Source organism: Zasmidium cellare (genome assembly GCF_010093935.1).
Source record: "Zasmidium cellare ATCC 36951 unplaced genomic scaffold M409scaffold_4, whole genome shotgun sequence".
NCBI classification, from domain to species: Eukaryota; Fungi; Ascomycota; class Dothideomycetes; order Mycosphaerellales; family Mycosphaerellaceae; genus Zasmidium; species Zasmidium cellare.
The window spans coordinates 47,645-61,579 of NW_022986948.1; the positions used below are offsets into that span (position 1 = coordinate 47,645).

At 53.8% G+C, this 13,935-nt stretch overlaps 8 protein-coding genes across 8 annotated transcripts; 4 read left to right on the forward strand and 4 right to left on the reverse strand.

Moving 5' to 3' along the window:
* Window positions 1-153: 153 nt before the first annotated feature.
* On the reverse strand, window positions 154-1,287 carry M409DRAFT_63249 (uncharacterized protein; the record flags this gene model as incomplete). The annotated part of the gene is made up of 1 exon (XM_033815498.1): window positions 154-1,287. The coding sequence occupies one exon, from the start codon at window positions 1,285-1,287 to the stop codon at window positions 154-156; it is 1,134 nt and encodes a 377-aa protein (XP_033672496.1).
* Window positions 1,288-3,226: 1,939 nt separating this feature from the next.
* On the reverse strand, window positions 3,227-4,945 carry M409DRAFT_63250 (uncharacterized protein; the record flags this gene model as incomplete). Its single annotated transcript, XM_033815499.1, has 2 exons — window positions 3,227-4,673; window positions 4,893-4,945. The coding sequence occupies 2 exons, from the start codon at window positions 4,943-4,945 to the stop codon at window positions 3,227-3,229; spliced, it is 1,500 nt and encodes a 499-aa protein (XP_033672497.1).
* A 377-nt stretch (window positions 4,946-5,322) lies between these two features.
* Window positions 5,323-6,308, reverse strand: M409DRAFT_63251 (uncharacterized protein; the record flags this gene model as incomplete). The annotated part of the gene is made up of 2 exons (XM_033815500.1): window positions 5,323-5,522; window positions 5,579-6,308. 2 exons carry the CDS (start codon window positions 6,306-6,308, stop codon window positions 5,323-5,325), a joined length of 930 nt encoding a protein of 309 aa, XP_033672498.1.
* Window positions 6,309-6,775: 467 nt separating this feature from the next.
* On the forward strand, window positions 6,776-7,200 carry M409DRAFT_63252 (uncharacterized protein; the record flags this gene model as incomplete). Its single annotated transcript, XM_033815501.1, has 3 exons — window positions 6,776-6,913; window positions 6,969-7,028; window positions 7,081-7,200. The coding sequence occupies 3 exons, from the start codon at window positions 6,776-6,778 to the stop codon at window positions 7,198-7,200; spliced, it is 318 nt and encodes a 105-aa protein (XP_033672499.1).
* Window positions 7,201-7,835: 635 nt separating this feature from the next.
* M409DRAFT_50286 (uncharacterized protein) lies at window positions 7,836-8,195 on the forward strand (the record flags this gene model as incomplete). Its single annotated transcript, XM_033811501.1, has 1 exon — window positions 7,836-8,195. The coding sequence occupies one exon, from the start codon at window positions 7,836-7,838 to the stop codon at window positions 8,193-8,195; it is 360 nt and encodes a 119-aa protein (XP_033672500.1).
* Window positions 8,196-9,187: 992 nt separating this feature from the next.
* M409DRAFT_17849 (uncharacterized protein) lies at window positions 9,188-10,129 on the forward strand (the record flags this gene model as incomplete). Its single annotated transcript, XM_033804245.1, has 1 exon — window positions 9,188-10,129. The coding sequence occupies one exon, from the start codon at window positions 9,188-9,190 to the stop codon at window positions 10,127-10,129; it is 942 nt and encodes a 313-aa protein (XP_033672501.1).
* Window positions 10,130-10,263: 134 nt separating this feature from the next.
* Window positions 10,264-11,799, reverse strand: M409DRAFT_17850 (uncharacterized protein; the record flags this gene model as incomplete). The annotated part of the gene is made up of 1 exon (XM_033804246.1): window positions 10,264-11,799. One exon carries the CDS (start codon window positions 11,797-11,799, stop codon window positions 10,264-10,266), a length of 1,536 nt encoding a protein of 511 aa, XP_033672502.1.
* Window positions 11,800-12,143: 344 nt separating this feature from the next.
* On the forward strand, window positions 12,144-13,366 carry M409DRAFT_17851 (uncharacterized protein; the record flags this gene model as incomplete). The annotated part of the gene is made up of 5 exons (XM_033804247.1): window positions 12,144-12,767; window positions 12,819-12,877; window positions 12,937-13,001; window positions 13,056-13,082; window positions 13,140-13,366. 5 exons carry the CDS (start codon window positions 12,144-12,146, stop codon window positions 13,364-13,366), a joined length of 1,002 nt encoding a protein of 333 aa, XP_033672503.1.
* Window positions 13,367-13,935: the final 569 nt, after the last annotated feature.

Below are 13,935 nucleotides of genomic sequence, written 5' to 3' on the forward strand. Positions count from 1 at the left end.
TACAGCAAGTTATCAATTACCGCCTACGGCACAAAATTGCCAAAATTGATCTGACGATGTAGACGATTCGAGCTGAGGCACTGAAAAGGGGTCAACTGTCAGGCAAAACTCCCTACTTTTATCTTTCGAACACCATCTCTTCAACTCACAGACCTACGAATAACTCGCCACAGGCTCCCCAAGCACATCCATCCTCGGCGTAACCCCCAGCCCCGGCGCATCCGGAGCCCGAATACGCCCTCCACCATGCGTATATTCGCCATCCGCCGTCTTCCCCGTCGACATCTCCCGACACTCAAAGACACAATGCAAGAACCTCTCAGGAACCGTCTGCGCGAGATGTACAATCGCCGCGAACGCAATATCCGAGCCAGCAGAGTCGAACACGCCAATCGTGTATCCCGCCGCGACGCACAGGTCTCTCTGGCGACGAGCTTTGGTCAGACCGCCGCACTTTGCGATTTTCATGCTGATGCCTTCTGCGGCGTCGTCGCGGATTATCTGGATGAGCGAGGCTTCGTTCGTTGCCAGCTCGTCGAAGATGATGGGGACGTTGGTGCGGCGGCGGAGGGCGAGGCATTCTCTCCATGTTCCGCATGGCTGCTCGAGGACGAAGTCTAGATCCTGTGGAATGAGGCGAAGCATTCGAAGGGCGCCTTCGACGGTCATGCCGCCGTTGGCGTCGATTGTATAGAAATCACCGGGCTTTCGTCCTGAAAGGGCAGTCTTCATCCTCTCGACGTCTTCTGCTGGATCTTTGCCTCCGATCTTGACTGAGAATGCTGTATACCCTCTTGATCGGAATGAGGCCAGCTCCTCTCCGATTTCTTGTGGCGAGCCAGCAGACAATGAACAGATAATCGGCATCTGTGCATCCGTCCTCCCACCCAGCAGCTCGCAGACAGGCAACCCCACTGACTTCCCAAAGATATCCCAGCACGCAACATTGAGCGCCGACTTGGCAGACTCATGGCCGACAAGATTCGCATCCATAACATCGTCGATGCGGTCCGTTCGGCGGGGATCGAGACCGATCAGCTTAGGTGCCAGCTCAGCGATTGCGGCTCGTATGCCTAAGGGGTGCGCGGCGATGTATGTTGATCCAAACGGCGTGCTTTCTCCCCAGCCTTCAATTCCGGTTTGTGTTGTGATTCGAACGATGGTTGCGTCGAAGCTGCTGAGCTCTCGACCACCGGAGAGGCGGTAGACTTCGCCGCTGTAGCCTAGGTCGACTTGGTAGACGTCAATGCGGGCGATTTTGAGGTCTGAGGCTTTCTTCGATGCCATGGTTCGGCTGCATGTGATTATTTCAGCGGAGAATGATGAATGACGGTCATATACGTAGCCTCTCCATCCAAACCAAGAGAGCTGCAGCTGCGATACCTAGCTCTGAAGACTTCGAATTGAGTGCGAGACTATGGGTCGACATTCCGGAACAGGTCAGTCATGCTAATGGTAAAGACAGCGTTCAAATGCTACAGAGTTGTCATTAGTAATCAATCACATGCAGGAATACTCACCTGGATGACTTCCTGTTAGGGCAAGATCTGCGTTGAGACACATCGCACGAAAAAGTTGCCTTATGCAGTAAGTTTCCAGCAGCAACATCGAAGACCTCTGCTGCTGTAGGAGGTAAGGACGGCAAGAGCGTTGGGTTAGATAGTTGCGAATGGTCTCTCCCTGTCGTAGGATCATCGCACACGACGTCGTCGTGAACAGTGTAGTTTCAGTAGGAACATTACCCGCCCTTCTCACCAGTAAAACCTCTTTCTCGAAACAGAAACTACTCACCTGAGATACCACACCAGTCTCAGCGGATCATCTGCCCGCACTCTTGTCTTGTGCCAGTGCCAACCCTCATAACCATCTCAAATCCCTCTTCCACCACATACGACCACAGGCAGTTGCACATAGGCCATCCCGTCCGCTCTGGCATACTCAAACAACTGACCGCCTGATTGGTACTGTAGTGGGTGACCATACGGGAATACCGGGTGTTGTATGTTTTTGTTTCTATGTTTTTTGACCTGAGTGAATGTTTTGCGGCTTGGCGTTCGGAGCGGGTGGACTGGCTGGCGAAAACCGTGATAGGCCCGGCTTCGGGGTGTGTGTTGCGGATGGGCGATGATGTTGTTTTGGATGGCGGTGACATGGTAGTTTAAAGGTGTGGTGTTCGTTTCGTTTGTGTGGTTTCTTCTCTTTTTAATCTTCTGGTTTGGAGGGTGGGAGGAGGAAATCCAGGTTGGTTGCTTTTTGGCATGTGAAATCTAACGGGACAGGAGCTTGCAGCCTTGCGTGCTGTTCATTCGGTCAATATCCAGGTATGTCTTCGCCTCCTCAGTTCTCAGAAAGAAAGCGCACCGTGATGAGGCAGTTGATCCCCTAAACTCGAATCGTCCCCGCAGGCGATGTTGAGGGAACATCAAGTATATCTATTTTGCCACTGATCTTCCCTTTCTCCTCTCTACACCTCATCCTCGATCGACCACACATTCAAAGAAAAGAATGCTGACGATACCCACCAGTGTGAGTCCATCTCTTCACTCATTCCATGTTTTCTGAGCCACCAGGACGACATCGAACAACAATTACCACGGTTTCCGACTCCTCGCCGAGTTTGACGAAACACAACACATCCAAATCACTCCACTCTGAACAGCATCACGCCTCGCCGAGCCGCAACATCATACCAAGTGCCTGGACGCCCACCTCGACTGACTTGCACATTGCAGACAACCATCTTCACCTTCAACGACGTTCTTTCGCGGCAGCCATTCTGGCAAGTACCCAAAATTCTTCTCTCCTTCCCCTGCAAACCCTTCCATGATGAGGAATTTCCGAAGAACCGCTGTTCTGTAGCCGTCACGGCCCTGATGAACAGCCAAATTTCAGTCAGATTCCACTCTGAATACTTCAGCCTTCTGTTGTCTCTCTGTAGCATCCAGTACACCGTCAAGTAATAGAACGCTGACCAGATCGTTCAAAGCAGGTATCGAGGTTCGACGTTGAGAAATCGTGCCGTGAAGGCCACTTGATCAATCGAGTCAATTTTTGGAACGGGTTATTTACACATTGAATACGAGAAAGTCGACCGACTGACTGGATATCTCAAGCCTGTTCGGCAGGAGATGAATGAACGCCTTTCCCTAGGCTACTAATATGGCACCTCCGTTTCGCCGGCCCAATGCATAGTACAAATGCAACAGTGAGGATACAAAAACAACAATCATGAAGTTTTCTTCGAAGACGCGTTGGCTGCGTTTTCCCTTTTGCGCCGCCTCCTTTCCCGGGCGTTGGCTCGCAGGGCGTCTTCAGTAACGTAGTCATCCGGCAATTCGAACTCTTGTTCTTCTAGGTCTGGAATTGGCTGGCCAAATGCGTACACATTTCGGCCATGCCTTGCTTTGCCCAGTGCTGCATCCCTGAGGTGAGGTTTCGAGTAGAAGCTGGTGATGGGCATCTCGGGTGAAGGCGGTTGTGGCGGGAGCATGAGCTTGGCGGGTATGGTGGTGGGCGTACCGGGGTGAGATGTTGCATGAGCTGGCCCCTTTCCTTTCCCCGAGGGCCTGGCCGACGATTTCAAGGCGTTGACGGTTTCTTGCTGAAGTTGTCTGGCTGCAGATGCATTGAGGTCGCTGCTGGGAGGCTCAACACTGCCTTCGGTCGTGTCGCCCTCCTCCTCAGCTTCTCTCGCGGCAGCCGCAGCTTCCTTCACAAGACGCTGCTTCTTCTCCTGTTCTCGCCATTGCCTAAACTTGTCCACCAATGCCTGCACCTCTGCAATGAAGTAGTCTCGCTTGGCTTCGAACTTCTTCGCCTCAGTATCCGTAACACCAGTGATTCCCAAAACCCGAAGCCAATCGTGTCCTTGCAAGCCATCCAACAACCTGTCCAACTGCACCTTTTCATGCATTGCCCTCTCCTTTTCGATGTTCCGCGATTGCTTCTCTTTCCGCTCTGCTCTTCGATGTGATTTGAGGAAGTATTCATCGGTGAGTGGATCCTCTGGCTTTTCAGGCAGAGTCTTGGCCATGAAGTCGAGATTCAATATAGGACTGCCATTGAACTGGGATGAACTGCTGCGCGGAGGCGAGAACGGTGACGGCGCGGTGCCATTGACTGAAGTTCTACGCCCGTTGGCTGCACTCTTGCTGGTCTTGGCTGGCGATACACTCTCAGGTTTGCCAGGCTTCGTATCATCCGTGATATATAGAGCCGTGTCCACCGTCAAGAATTCTTCCTCTTGCTCGACATCGAATATGACATCCTCGTAATTGGGAAAGTATGTTGCCAACTCGCTCTTCAACCTGGGCCCATCGTCCTGTGATCTCAGTGTCCGCTTGTCCTCCTGTTTCTGTTGCGGTGGTGCAGGGTGGGGGGATCGAGAGGTTCGCTGCGGGATGCGCTCCGGCTTAGGGGAAGGTCGTAACAATTCGTCCTCGTCGGCGTCGAGGGTTGTGCGGACGCCATTGATGGTTTGTAGTAGGGGGCCGTGTGGCTGTTGGACGGTGACCTTGCTCGGCGGTTGCGGCGCACTGCCCTTAGCAAAGGCGTAGGCGTCGAGGGTGGTCTGGCGGCTGAGGTTGTGTTTACTGTGGGAGGCGGTGCGGATGCTCAGCCGTCTCCTCTTGGGCGGCGGACTGTCGTCATGATTATTGTCGACGGCCGCCACGCTGCCGTTGACTACGACTCGTGCGGTAGTCGGCGCCAAGGAGATGTTGTCGTCGCGGGAGTCGGGGGGTGGTGGTGCTCCTTTCATAATCATCGGGCGATGGGGCGCGTGGGCGGGCGCGGTGTGCTGGCTGTCGCTGCTGCTGCTGCTGCTGCTGCTGCTCTTCGCGGCACGGACGGGCATCTCCAGCGCGTGGTAATATCATCTCGTGAGGGCCGACCTGTTCCTTCCCGGCGGCAGACGCTCTTTCCTTCGCGCGTGGGTGGTGAGCATTGATGACGGGCAGCTGCTACCGTGGTGGTGGAGAGCGCGACCGTGCCTTCCTCGCGACGAGGCCAAGCGTTGAAGTCCAACTTCCTCACAACAACCACTTCACTTCTTCAACTACATGTACATCATTCACCTACACGATTGCCGCCCTCCTAGCCGTTCGGAGCCAGGCCCGAATTGCAAAGAAAATTGGCTGCACAACGTCGTGGTTCTCACGATCAACCTCCGGCTGACTTTCTGAAACTTTTGGAGTCTATATACCAGCTGCCGCGTTCCCAATCCCACGGTCCGCATAGAAAATCTCGAGATGATTGTTTCCTCTTCAAGAGCCATATGCCGCCGCTGCAGTTCTCGATGTCACGATCAGGACAGCACCATTCTTACTTGTTCAAGAACTTGCTCGCCAGGTTCATGAGGGAGCCCATACCACCACCGGAGCCTCCCCCAGAACCCCCCATCTCAGATTTCATGTACATCTTCAGGGCCATTTGAGCCGCCTTGCCGACGGCGTCCTGCTTGCTAGTGCCCGAGCTAACATTGCCCTGAGCGCTCTGTTGATCGAACAGCTTTGCAGCTTGACCTGTACGTCCATGCCGTTAGCGATGATCTTCCAATCCGGCTTCCGTCGAGACTCACCCATAGCTGCACCGATGAATTGGTTCTGTGAACCTCCTCCTCCAGATGAACCGCCCTGATTGAACATGTGCAAGGCTTGCATGGCAGCAGCAGAGCCCATGTTGCCAGAGTTCGCTGGGCCTCCGCTGCCACCGCCCTGGCCGAAGAAGTTTTGGTGCTGCCTCACAGCATCGTCCTCATCGAAGTGCTCGTTCTGCACTTCTTGATGCTTGCCCGAGAGCATTCCAAGAACCTGGCCGAACATGTTGGAGTCGGCAGAGTCTCCTGCATGCTGGCGGGCCTCGTGCTCAGCGCCCGAGAAGTCATTTGAGGCACCTCCGTAGGCACCTCCACCACCATAGGATGTCCCGCTCGATTGACCATGGCCCTCTCCATGCCTACGACCCTCCGAATACGCGCCCTCTGGACGTCCATGATCGGATTGGTGTCCATACCCACCACCACCGCCTCCTGATCCATAGGAGTCGTTCCCTCCGTATGAATCGTTTCCACCAAAGCCTCCAGATGGACGATCGCCGCCGTAGTCGTCTCTGCCCTGACGACCGTATCCTCCTCCGCTTCCATATTCATCTCTGCCGCCTCCATACTCGTCACGTCCACCTCCGTATCCACCGCCCCCTTCTTGACGACGCTCGCCATACTCCTCGCGTCCCTCATTGCGGCCATAATCGTCACCGCCATAGCCGCCTCCGCCACGGCGCTCGTCACCGTATCCGTCGTTGTAAGACATGGTTGCTTGTGACTGCAGGGACTGTCAGTCGGTGGCTCTCTTCAAAGCAATGGGGTGGCCTGGCGAGGAAGGTGTTGTAGTGGCCGCTGCTAGGGATTGCACTCACGAATGACTTGATCGGAAGATTGCTTGTCAGTTGACTTGGTCACAATGCTTCAAAGTTGATGGTGTATGTACGCGAAGAGGTCTGGACCGACCATCCATGTGAAACCAGCTGCAAGAAGCCCCGCCGACGTCACCAGTTGGTGGGGCAGCATGTGCAAGACTGAGGTGGATAACGCGTTACGCGTGCATCACAAGAACTCAAAATCTTGGAAACCTGTGCTACTTTGATTCAGAAATACATCACACGCCTTGGACCAAAACACAGACCTACAAGTTGGCTCAAACGAAGCATCACAAACGACGAACAGTAACAAATACATCAACCAACGGAACACCGAGACCACCAAACGACAGACAACACCATGCCTTCGACACCAGTCTACATCGCAGCTACGGCTGTTGTCGTGATCGGAATCTTCGCCGGTTACATTGCTGTCTTTGGCATACCGAAGGAGTACAAGCGTGCCATGGAGGAGAAGGCTCTCGAGACAATGGGCGAGGTTCGTTTTCGTTACATCGAACGAGCTGAGTAACGACTGACGAGACATTATTCAGAACAAGGCGTCGTACTTGACTAAAGATGCGCTTAACAAGGTACCGGACTCCGATCAGGAGGTATGGCCAGGTGTACTTCTCGTTCCGGGAGAAGACAACTGACGTAGTATAGGACGTCAAGGACCTGAAGCAAACTGGAAGCAACGCGGCCGGTGGTGCGCTCCAGAACCCCCTTGGAAAGCTAGCTGGCAACACGGCGGACGATGCGACGAAGGACTTCACTGGTCGTTGATTCAGCCATCAATCAAACGCCCAAGCACCTACTCACAGTAGCAAATCCGATCTGACATTGGCGGGGAAGATGTTCTCGTACCGGGAAGATATTCTGTGCCGCAAGGATCTGAGACGCAAGGCGCAGGCCCCAGTGTTACGGATCCTGGCCATGAGCAAGGTCTTAGACTTGCTACCGACCAATCGACAACCACAAAGCCCATATTGCCACTCGAGCGATGAACGCATTGCACAGCACCGTCATTCAGCTCCCAGCCACGAGAACATACACACATGCCAAAGAGACGACGGTTTTCATGGAGGGACACCATCGGTAATGAGATAACAGAGAAAGTGGTAAACGAGTGGCAGTTGTTCTTTTGCAAATCAATGGAACCGCTAATGACCTGCACTCTTCAAGACCATTCAAAGGAACAATGAGAGCAACACCGTAAGCGTCATGCAGGTACATGTACCATTTCCTAATACTGCACCTTACAGATCTAAAGCAGGGTTGTCGTAGGTCCCCATCTCCTCCGTCCTGCCTCTCACATATCCGATTATAAGAATCCCGATGACCTGGACGGGCGCCGCCTATGCACTTCAACTCTCCAAACTGAAGAACAAGGCATTCTCATTCATTCATTCAAACTAACAATGGACATCCACCTCCCACTCGTCACCCTCCTCCTCACAACCCTAACAACAACCCACCCCATCAACCCACGCGCAGGCGGCCCAATCGGCAAACCGATCCCCCAAAACTGCACGCAAACCAACCCCCTCCCCCACCCCAAGAACAACAACCACCCCAACGGCCCCATCTCCGGCTACAAACCCTCCGCCGACTTCACCTCCACCAACCTCCTCCACGCCTCCTACTTCCCCACCAGCCTCCAGCTCCCCCTCGCAACTCGCCCAACAATGCTTCGAGCAGTGCTACGGGTACGGCGAGGGAAACGAGTGTCTGAGCGCGTTGAGCGGGCGGGAGATTCCTGTGCCCGAGGGGTTTTATAGCGGGAAAGGGGGGGAGTTGAGGCATGCGTGTTTGTTGTATGGGGAGTATCTGAATCCGGGCGTTTTTGTTGAGAGTGCGGAGGGGACTTGGAGGGGGGTGTGGGGGGTGGATATTAGTTGTCCGGGGGAGAGGGAGGGGTGAGGGTGTGAGGGAGGCAGAGGAGGAAGGGTTGATGCTTAAGGAGTGGAAGATCGGATTGGTTGAGTGTTTGGGGTATTCTGCTCAGTGTATCTCCGCTGTAGGCTATCATTCTGATCAGCTGGTCATGCAGTTGTGGGCATGGTGGTCTTGAGATTGCTTAAGAGATATGACTGAAATGCTTCTCGTCCTGAAAAAGGCGATCGCCAGCTCACCTGAATCAATACTCCATTCGACTGAAGAAAATGTAGATCGACAAGTGGGAAGGTAAAGTCACCACTTTCTGAGCATCTTCGAAGAAACAGGACCGTACCTGGCTCCAAACAACCAGAACTCCGTCTGCCGAAGTCACGCAAACATCCCAACATCGATATCTATACCAAGACATTCAAATTAAATATCGAGTGAGTAAGCACAAGGGTTGTCTGCACCGTCATGCATACAAGCGTGACGAAACCCCAGCCTGATCCTTCGGCCGTAGAAAACGGGCGCTAGCGAGTGACGTCGCCCATTCGCCTCGCAGTGCCTGCCGCATCCTGCTTCAGGTCGGGCAGTCTTCTCCCGAAGACAAAGGTCGGCCGTAGCCATTGAGTAGAGAGTGCAGGCGAACGTGCGTTGGTGCTTTGAATGTTGTCCCGTCGGGGAGAGGTGAGTAGGATGTTGTGTAACGATTGAAGAGGATATAAGGCAGGTGAGGGGACGGTTGATGGGAGGTATTCAGAATAACAACAAGCTGAAAAATAAAGACTCTCAAGACATCCAAGCATTCGGAAAGCAGCTTTGCTTCAACTCGAAGGACAAATCACAACATAACAAACGCCTATTCCCAACAATCAATCGACCAACAACCACAATGCCCACGCAGACCTTCAACCCAGCCAAGGACATCCCCTCCCTCGAAGGCAAGGTCCTCTTCATCACCGGTGGAACCGCAGGTCTCGGCGCCGGCAGCATCCTCGAACTCTCCAAACACCAACCCGCACACATCTTCTTCAGCGGACGAAACCAACCCAAAGCCAACGAGCTCATCGCCCGCGTGCGCAAGACCAGCCCAAACGTCCCCGTGACGTTCATAAAATGCGACATCGCCTCGCTCACATCCGTCCAAGAAGCTGCCAACACGTTCAAGGCCCAGGCGGAGAGGCTAGATAACTTGATGCTGAACGCGGGGATCATGGCAACGCCCGCGTCGACAAGTCCAGAGGGGTATGAGATCCAGTTTGCGACGAACCATCTCGGACACGCATTGCTCGTGAAGCTGCTGATGCCGCTGATGGAAGAGACCGCAAAGAACCCCGGCTCCGACGTCCGCATCGTCAACTTGACCTCAGTAGCCTACAAACAAGCGCCCTCCAACGGCGTCGACTTCGCCAGCCTCAAGACTTCGCAGGCGAACCTCGGTGGCATGATCCCTGGCCCTCGTTGGTCGCGATACGGACAATCCAAAGTCGCGCAGCTTTTGTACTCGAAGGAGATCGCGAAGCATCACCCGAGCATTACGTCTGTGTCTGTACACCCCGGGTTCATTATGACGGGGTTGTTCGATGGGTTGCCGCTTTTGACGGCGCTGCCGCCGCTTTTGATGAGTTTGGGGAGGAGGACCCCGGTCGAGGAGGGGCATTATGCGCAGTGTTGGGCGGCAACGTGCGACAAGGGGAAGTTGATGAATGGCGGGTACTATGAGCCGATTGGGAAGTTGACGGTGCCGTCGACGACGCAGGGAAAGGATGAGAAATTGGCGGGAGAGTTGTGGAACTGGACGCAGAGGGAGCTGGAGGGGTTGGTGAGAGGATGAATAGTAGTATTCTACTTGGGTATAGAGGTTAGCGGGTAATAGAAATGTGTTCTCGTCCCTACCTGACAGCCGATGTGCGATGTAGTCCATAATGATTGGTAGCGCATGCAGACTTGAGTCGTTATTGATATTGTTTAGGAAGCCTGATTCCTTCCTCTAACTTTCATCCAGCCGTTATTGCCCTTTTGCTTCCAATCGGAGGCGTCATCATCTTCGCGAGGAGCGACAGTCATAACACTCATTGCAACATGCTTCGATTCTTGAGGTCGTCTAGACCCACCGACGAGTACTGGCTTCTCGTCTTCTCGTTCCTCGTCCCATTCTCTTTCTTCCAATAGGTCCCATTCAGCTCCAGATATCTCAGTCAAAAGGTATGATCTTAGTTTATCGGCCAGCCGAGACGTGGAGGGCATCTTCCACTCCTTGAAAAGGTCGAGACCCTCGGAACTGGCAATATTGTGCCTTGCTGTGCCGTGTGAGAAAATACCGAGCCGTGCCTCTCTGGCTTTCTCGTCTTGATCAGCGCCCTTGTGGTTTGATTTACGACTTGGAGATACAAGAAGCTGATACAAGTTCTTGCCCATCGAGCAAATGTCCTCAAACGTGGTGATACTTTCAACACCCTGCGTCTTACAGAGCCAAGCAATGTCCCACGCCAAAAGCGTCACACCTTCAACGAAGAGGCCGTACGCCTTCGGGTCATCTTTTACCAGCTGCGATAGCGGCCGATCTAGCCAAAGCATTCTAGGTCTTGGCTGATTCTGGTCGATGATGCGCGAGGCTGCGGGACTTGACGATTGACTGCCAGAGACGCCTGGAAATGGCACTTTCTTGAACTTGTATGACGACTTCTCTGTCATGATCACTGCGCGGGGAAAGTCCTCGTGTGGGAGAATGATTTCTGCAGGCAGTCGCACCGAAAGGTAGTGAGCCGTCAGATTGACAAGACGGGCCACGTTGTCGAGTGCTTCAGAGACCAAGTCGTGGGGTTCTGCGACTGTTCTACCACCAACAGACGCAGCCTTGTTGGAGGGCTGAGTTCTGATGTTGAGTTCCCTCAAGTCAGGGACAACGAGCCCACCCAAGGTATATTCGGATCTGCCCTTGGCGCCCTTCCGACGCTGGAGGTTGCTCGAGGTTGCTGCTTCGCGACACAGGAGAACTCTGCAGTCCACGATCCGGTTGTGTGTTCTCTCCAATCTTTGCGAAGTCTTGCTGGTCACAGTCTGGACAGGCTCTATGGTCCTGGGCTTCTGCTTCTCGTGCTCTTGACGTTCAGTTGCAAGGACTTTGCGACGACGTTCGAGGTCCTCCTTTTGCATCTCAGTCTTGCTCTTGTAAGCCTGCATCTCGCTCTTCAACTCCTCGGCTTTGTTCACGATGGCGTTGACTCGATTCTCGGTCGACTGGCGCTCGGCTTGGGCTCGATCGTGACTGTGTTTCTTCATACCCGCAGTGATAGCGTCAAAGTCAACATCCTCCGGCAGTGCAGCCAACACGCCATCATTTCCAGGTCGGATCACTGCATCGGCGTGTCGGTGTGAATGTTCTCGCTCGAGGAGAGCGCCAGCCTGCTGCACTCGAGGCCCGTAGAGTTTCGCATGAGCGCAGGAAACACAGAGAGGTTGTCGCCTGCCCCCGAAGTCTCGCATGCATATATCGCACTCCATCTTCACTTCTTCGTCGCCGCCACTTCACAGAAATTTATGAGATCGAGAAAGTGATGCTGCCTGAGCATCGTGACGAAGTAGCTTGGGTGGGGATCGCAGATCTGGACGATGAGGCTGATAATATCAGATAGGCGACATGGTGACGTTTGCTGTCGTCGGTTGTCAGAGGGTGCTTGCGTGGTACAGAGTAGAAGTCGAGAAATGTGCAGATGGAAGAGGTTCCGTCATGAGATAGCGAGCATGCGACGACGCGATCCCGCTTGGCCCGTGCTCACGCGCGACGCGCCGTGGCTTCCCGCTCACTTTCCCACCTCACCTCTTCTTCTAGACCACTCCAAAATACAATGAGCGGCGAAGAGAACGCACAAAACATCAAGACTGGAGGTCTAGGTCGTCCAAGCGAGTCTGTCACTCACACGCCGCCAAGCTCACCGCCGCCAGCAATGAAAAAGCAGCAGAACAAGAAGATGGGCCCACCATCTGTTCCAGCGTCGGCATCGAGAAAACGTTCCGTCGACGAGATGCACGACGACCCGCATTCTGCTGCAGGCTTCCAGGCACCTGATGCTGATCTTGCTCCACTTGCTCAGGGCAAGGATGACATCTCGATTGACTCTCAATCGATCAAGCAGTCAGACTCACAGACAGAGGCCTATGCGGCGAAGGCTTGGAAAGCGGCACCGGGGCCATCTACTACCCCGACGCAGTCGCAACAGCTACCACGGTCTGGGCAGGGTTCTCAGATACCTCGTCCGGAATCGGCATCCGGCACTAAGCCTGCCAAACCATCTGCAACAGAGAACGAAGAAAGAGAGGCCGATGCGTCCGACTCAGAGGGCCACGATGAGCCGCAAGATCGCATCGAAGGTTTCGACTGGGACGGCCTTGCACGACGATACCACGATAAGATGCATGATTTCAGTGTGAAGGAGCAGCAAATTCTCCATGACTTCGCTGCTCTCGTGAACGTGCGTATCATTCTGAACAACGCAAAATCTTCATCTACTAACGCTGAAAAGTACTTCAACACATGGGCGAAAGCCGGCAGCGAGAAAGATACTGATCGAAGCTACAAGCGGTAAGACATTACTTGCTACCATTGATTCGGCTACATCAGACTAACGCACTGGATTTCAGATTGAAGACGCAATTCACATACGTCGGGCACGAGGAGGAAGAGCTGGAGAACAAACGGCAGCACTGTATGTATCTGAGCCTCACATCGAGAGAGACATGCATACTGAGCTCCCCCACAGATGTCAAGGTCGTCGAGGCATTCAAGAGTGCGCTCGAGCTCCTCAACAGATGACCGCGGTCCAGTAATAACCTCCCTCACACAGCTGTCGCCACGATGCTCAACGACCCTGTCGTCTCTCAGGGTCATGCTATCGTCGTCCAAGAGAAGCCCGTGCCGAAGGCGAGACCTTCGTCGCTGCCACCCAAGCGTCACAAGCAATCTGAACCGCGAATCTCTTTGGACGACTACGGTCCTCAGTCCCTGAGCCGGGACGACGTCGCTGATCATGGTTGTTGGAACTTCCCTGCCAGTCGCTGCGCCATTCAATGACCGCAGCTCATTCGACGAAGTCGCTCGGATCCTTGCCACTGTACATTTTACGATTCAATGCTAGATACCCACTATTTGTTGGCAGATTGAGTCTGCTTGTTTCTAAAACCACTTCGATTCTTCCTTTCTCCCTCTTTCCTTCGCAGAAGATCTTCAATTGCTGCGAGAATCATGTGAACCACAGTCTTGAGCCGAATGAACTTTATCTTTTCTTCCATTAGTACGGACAGGCAAAGACTCCGAAGACCAGAATGTAAAGAAGAAGAGTAAAGAAGCACAAATTCATTCACTTCTATTCTACATACCCCCTCGCTTTCGAGCTAAAGCTAGATAATCCCTCCGCCCAGGCCCTGGTGCCTATAATCCTGAATCTAAAGTTTTTACCGCTCTTCACACCGCCGATGTCCTCCATCCTGGCCGTGATGCCTTTTTTTACGATGCAACGATGAATCCCACCCGCGCATCCACCCCGGAAACAGCAAGCTGCGGCACACTGCCGAGTCATTCGTTTCGCCACAGAACCGCAATCCCATCTCAACAACACCCCACACGCCACGCTCGTTCCTCAT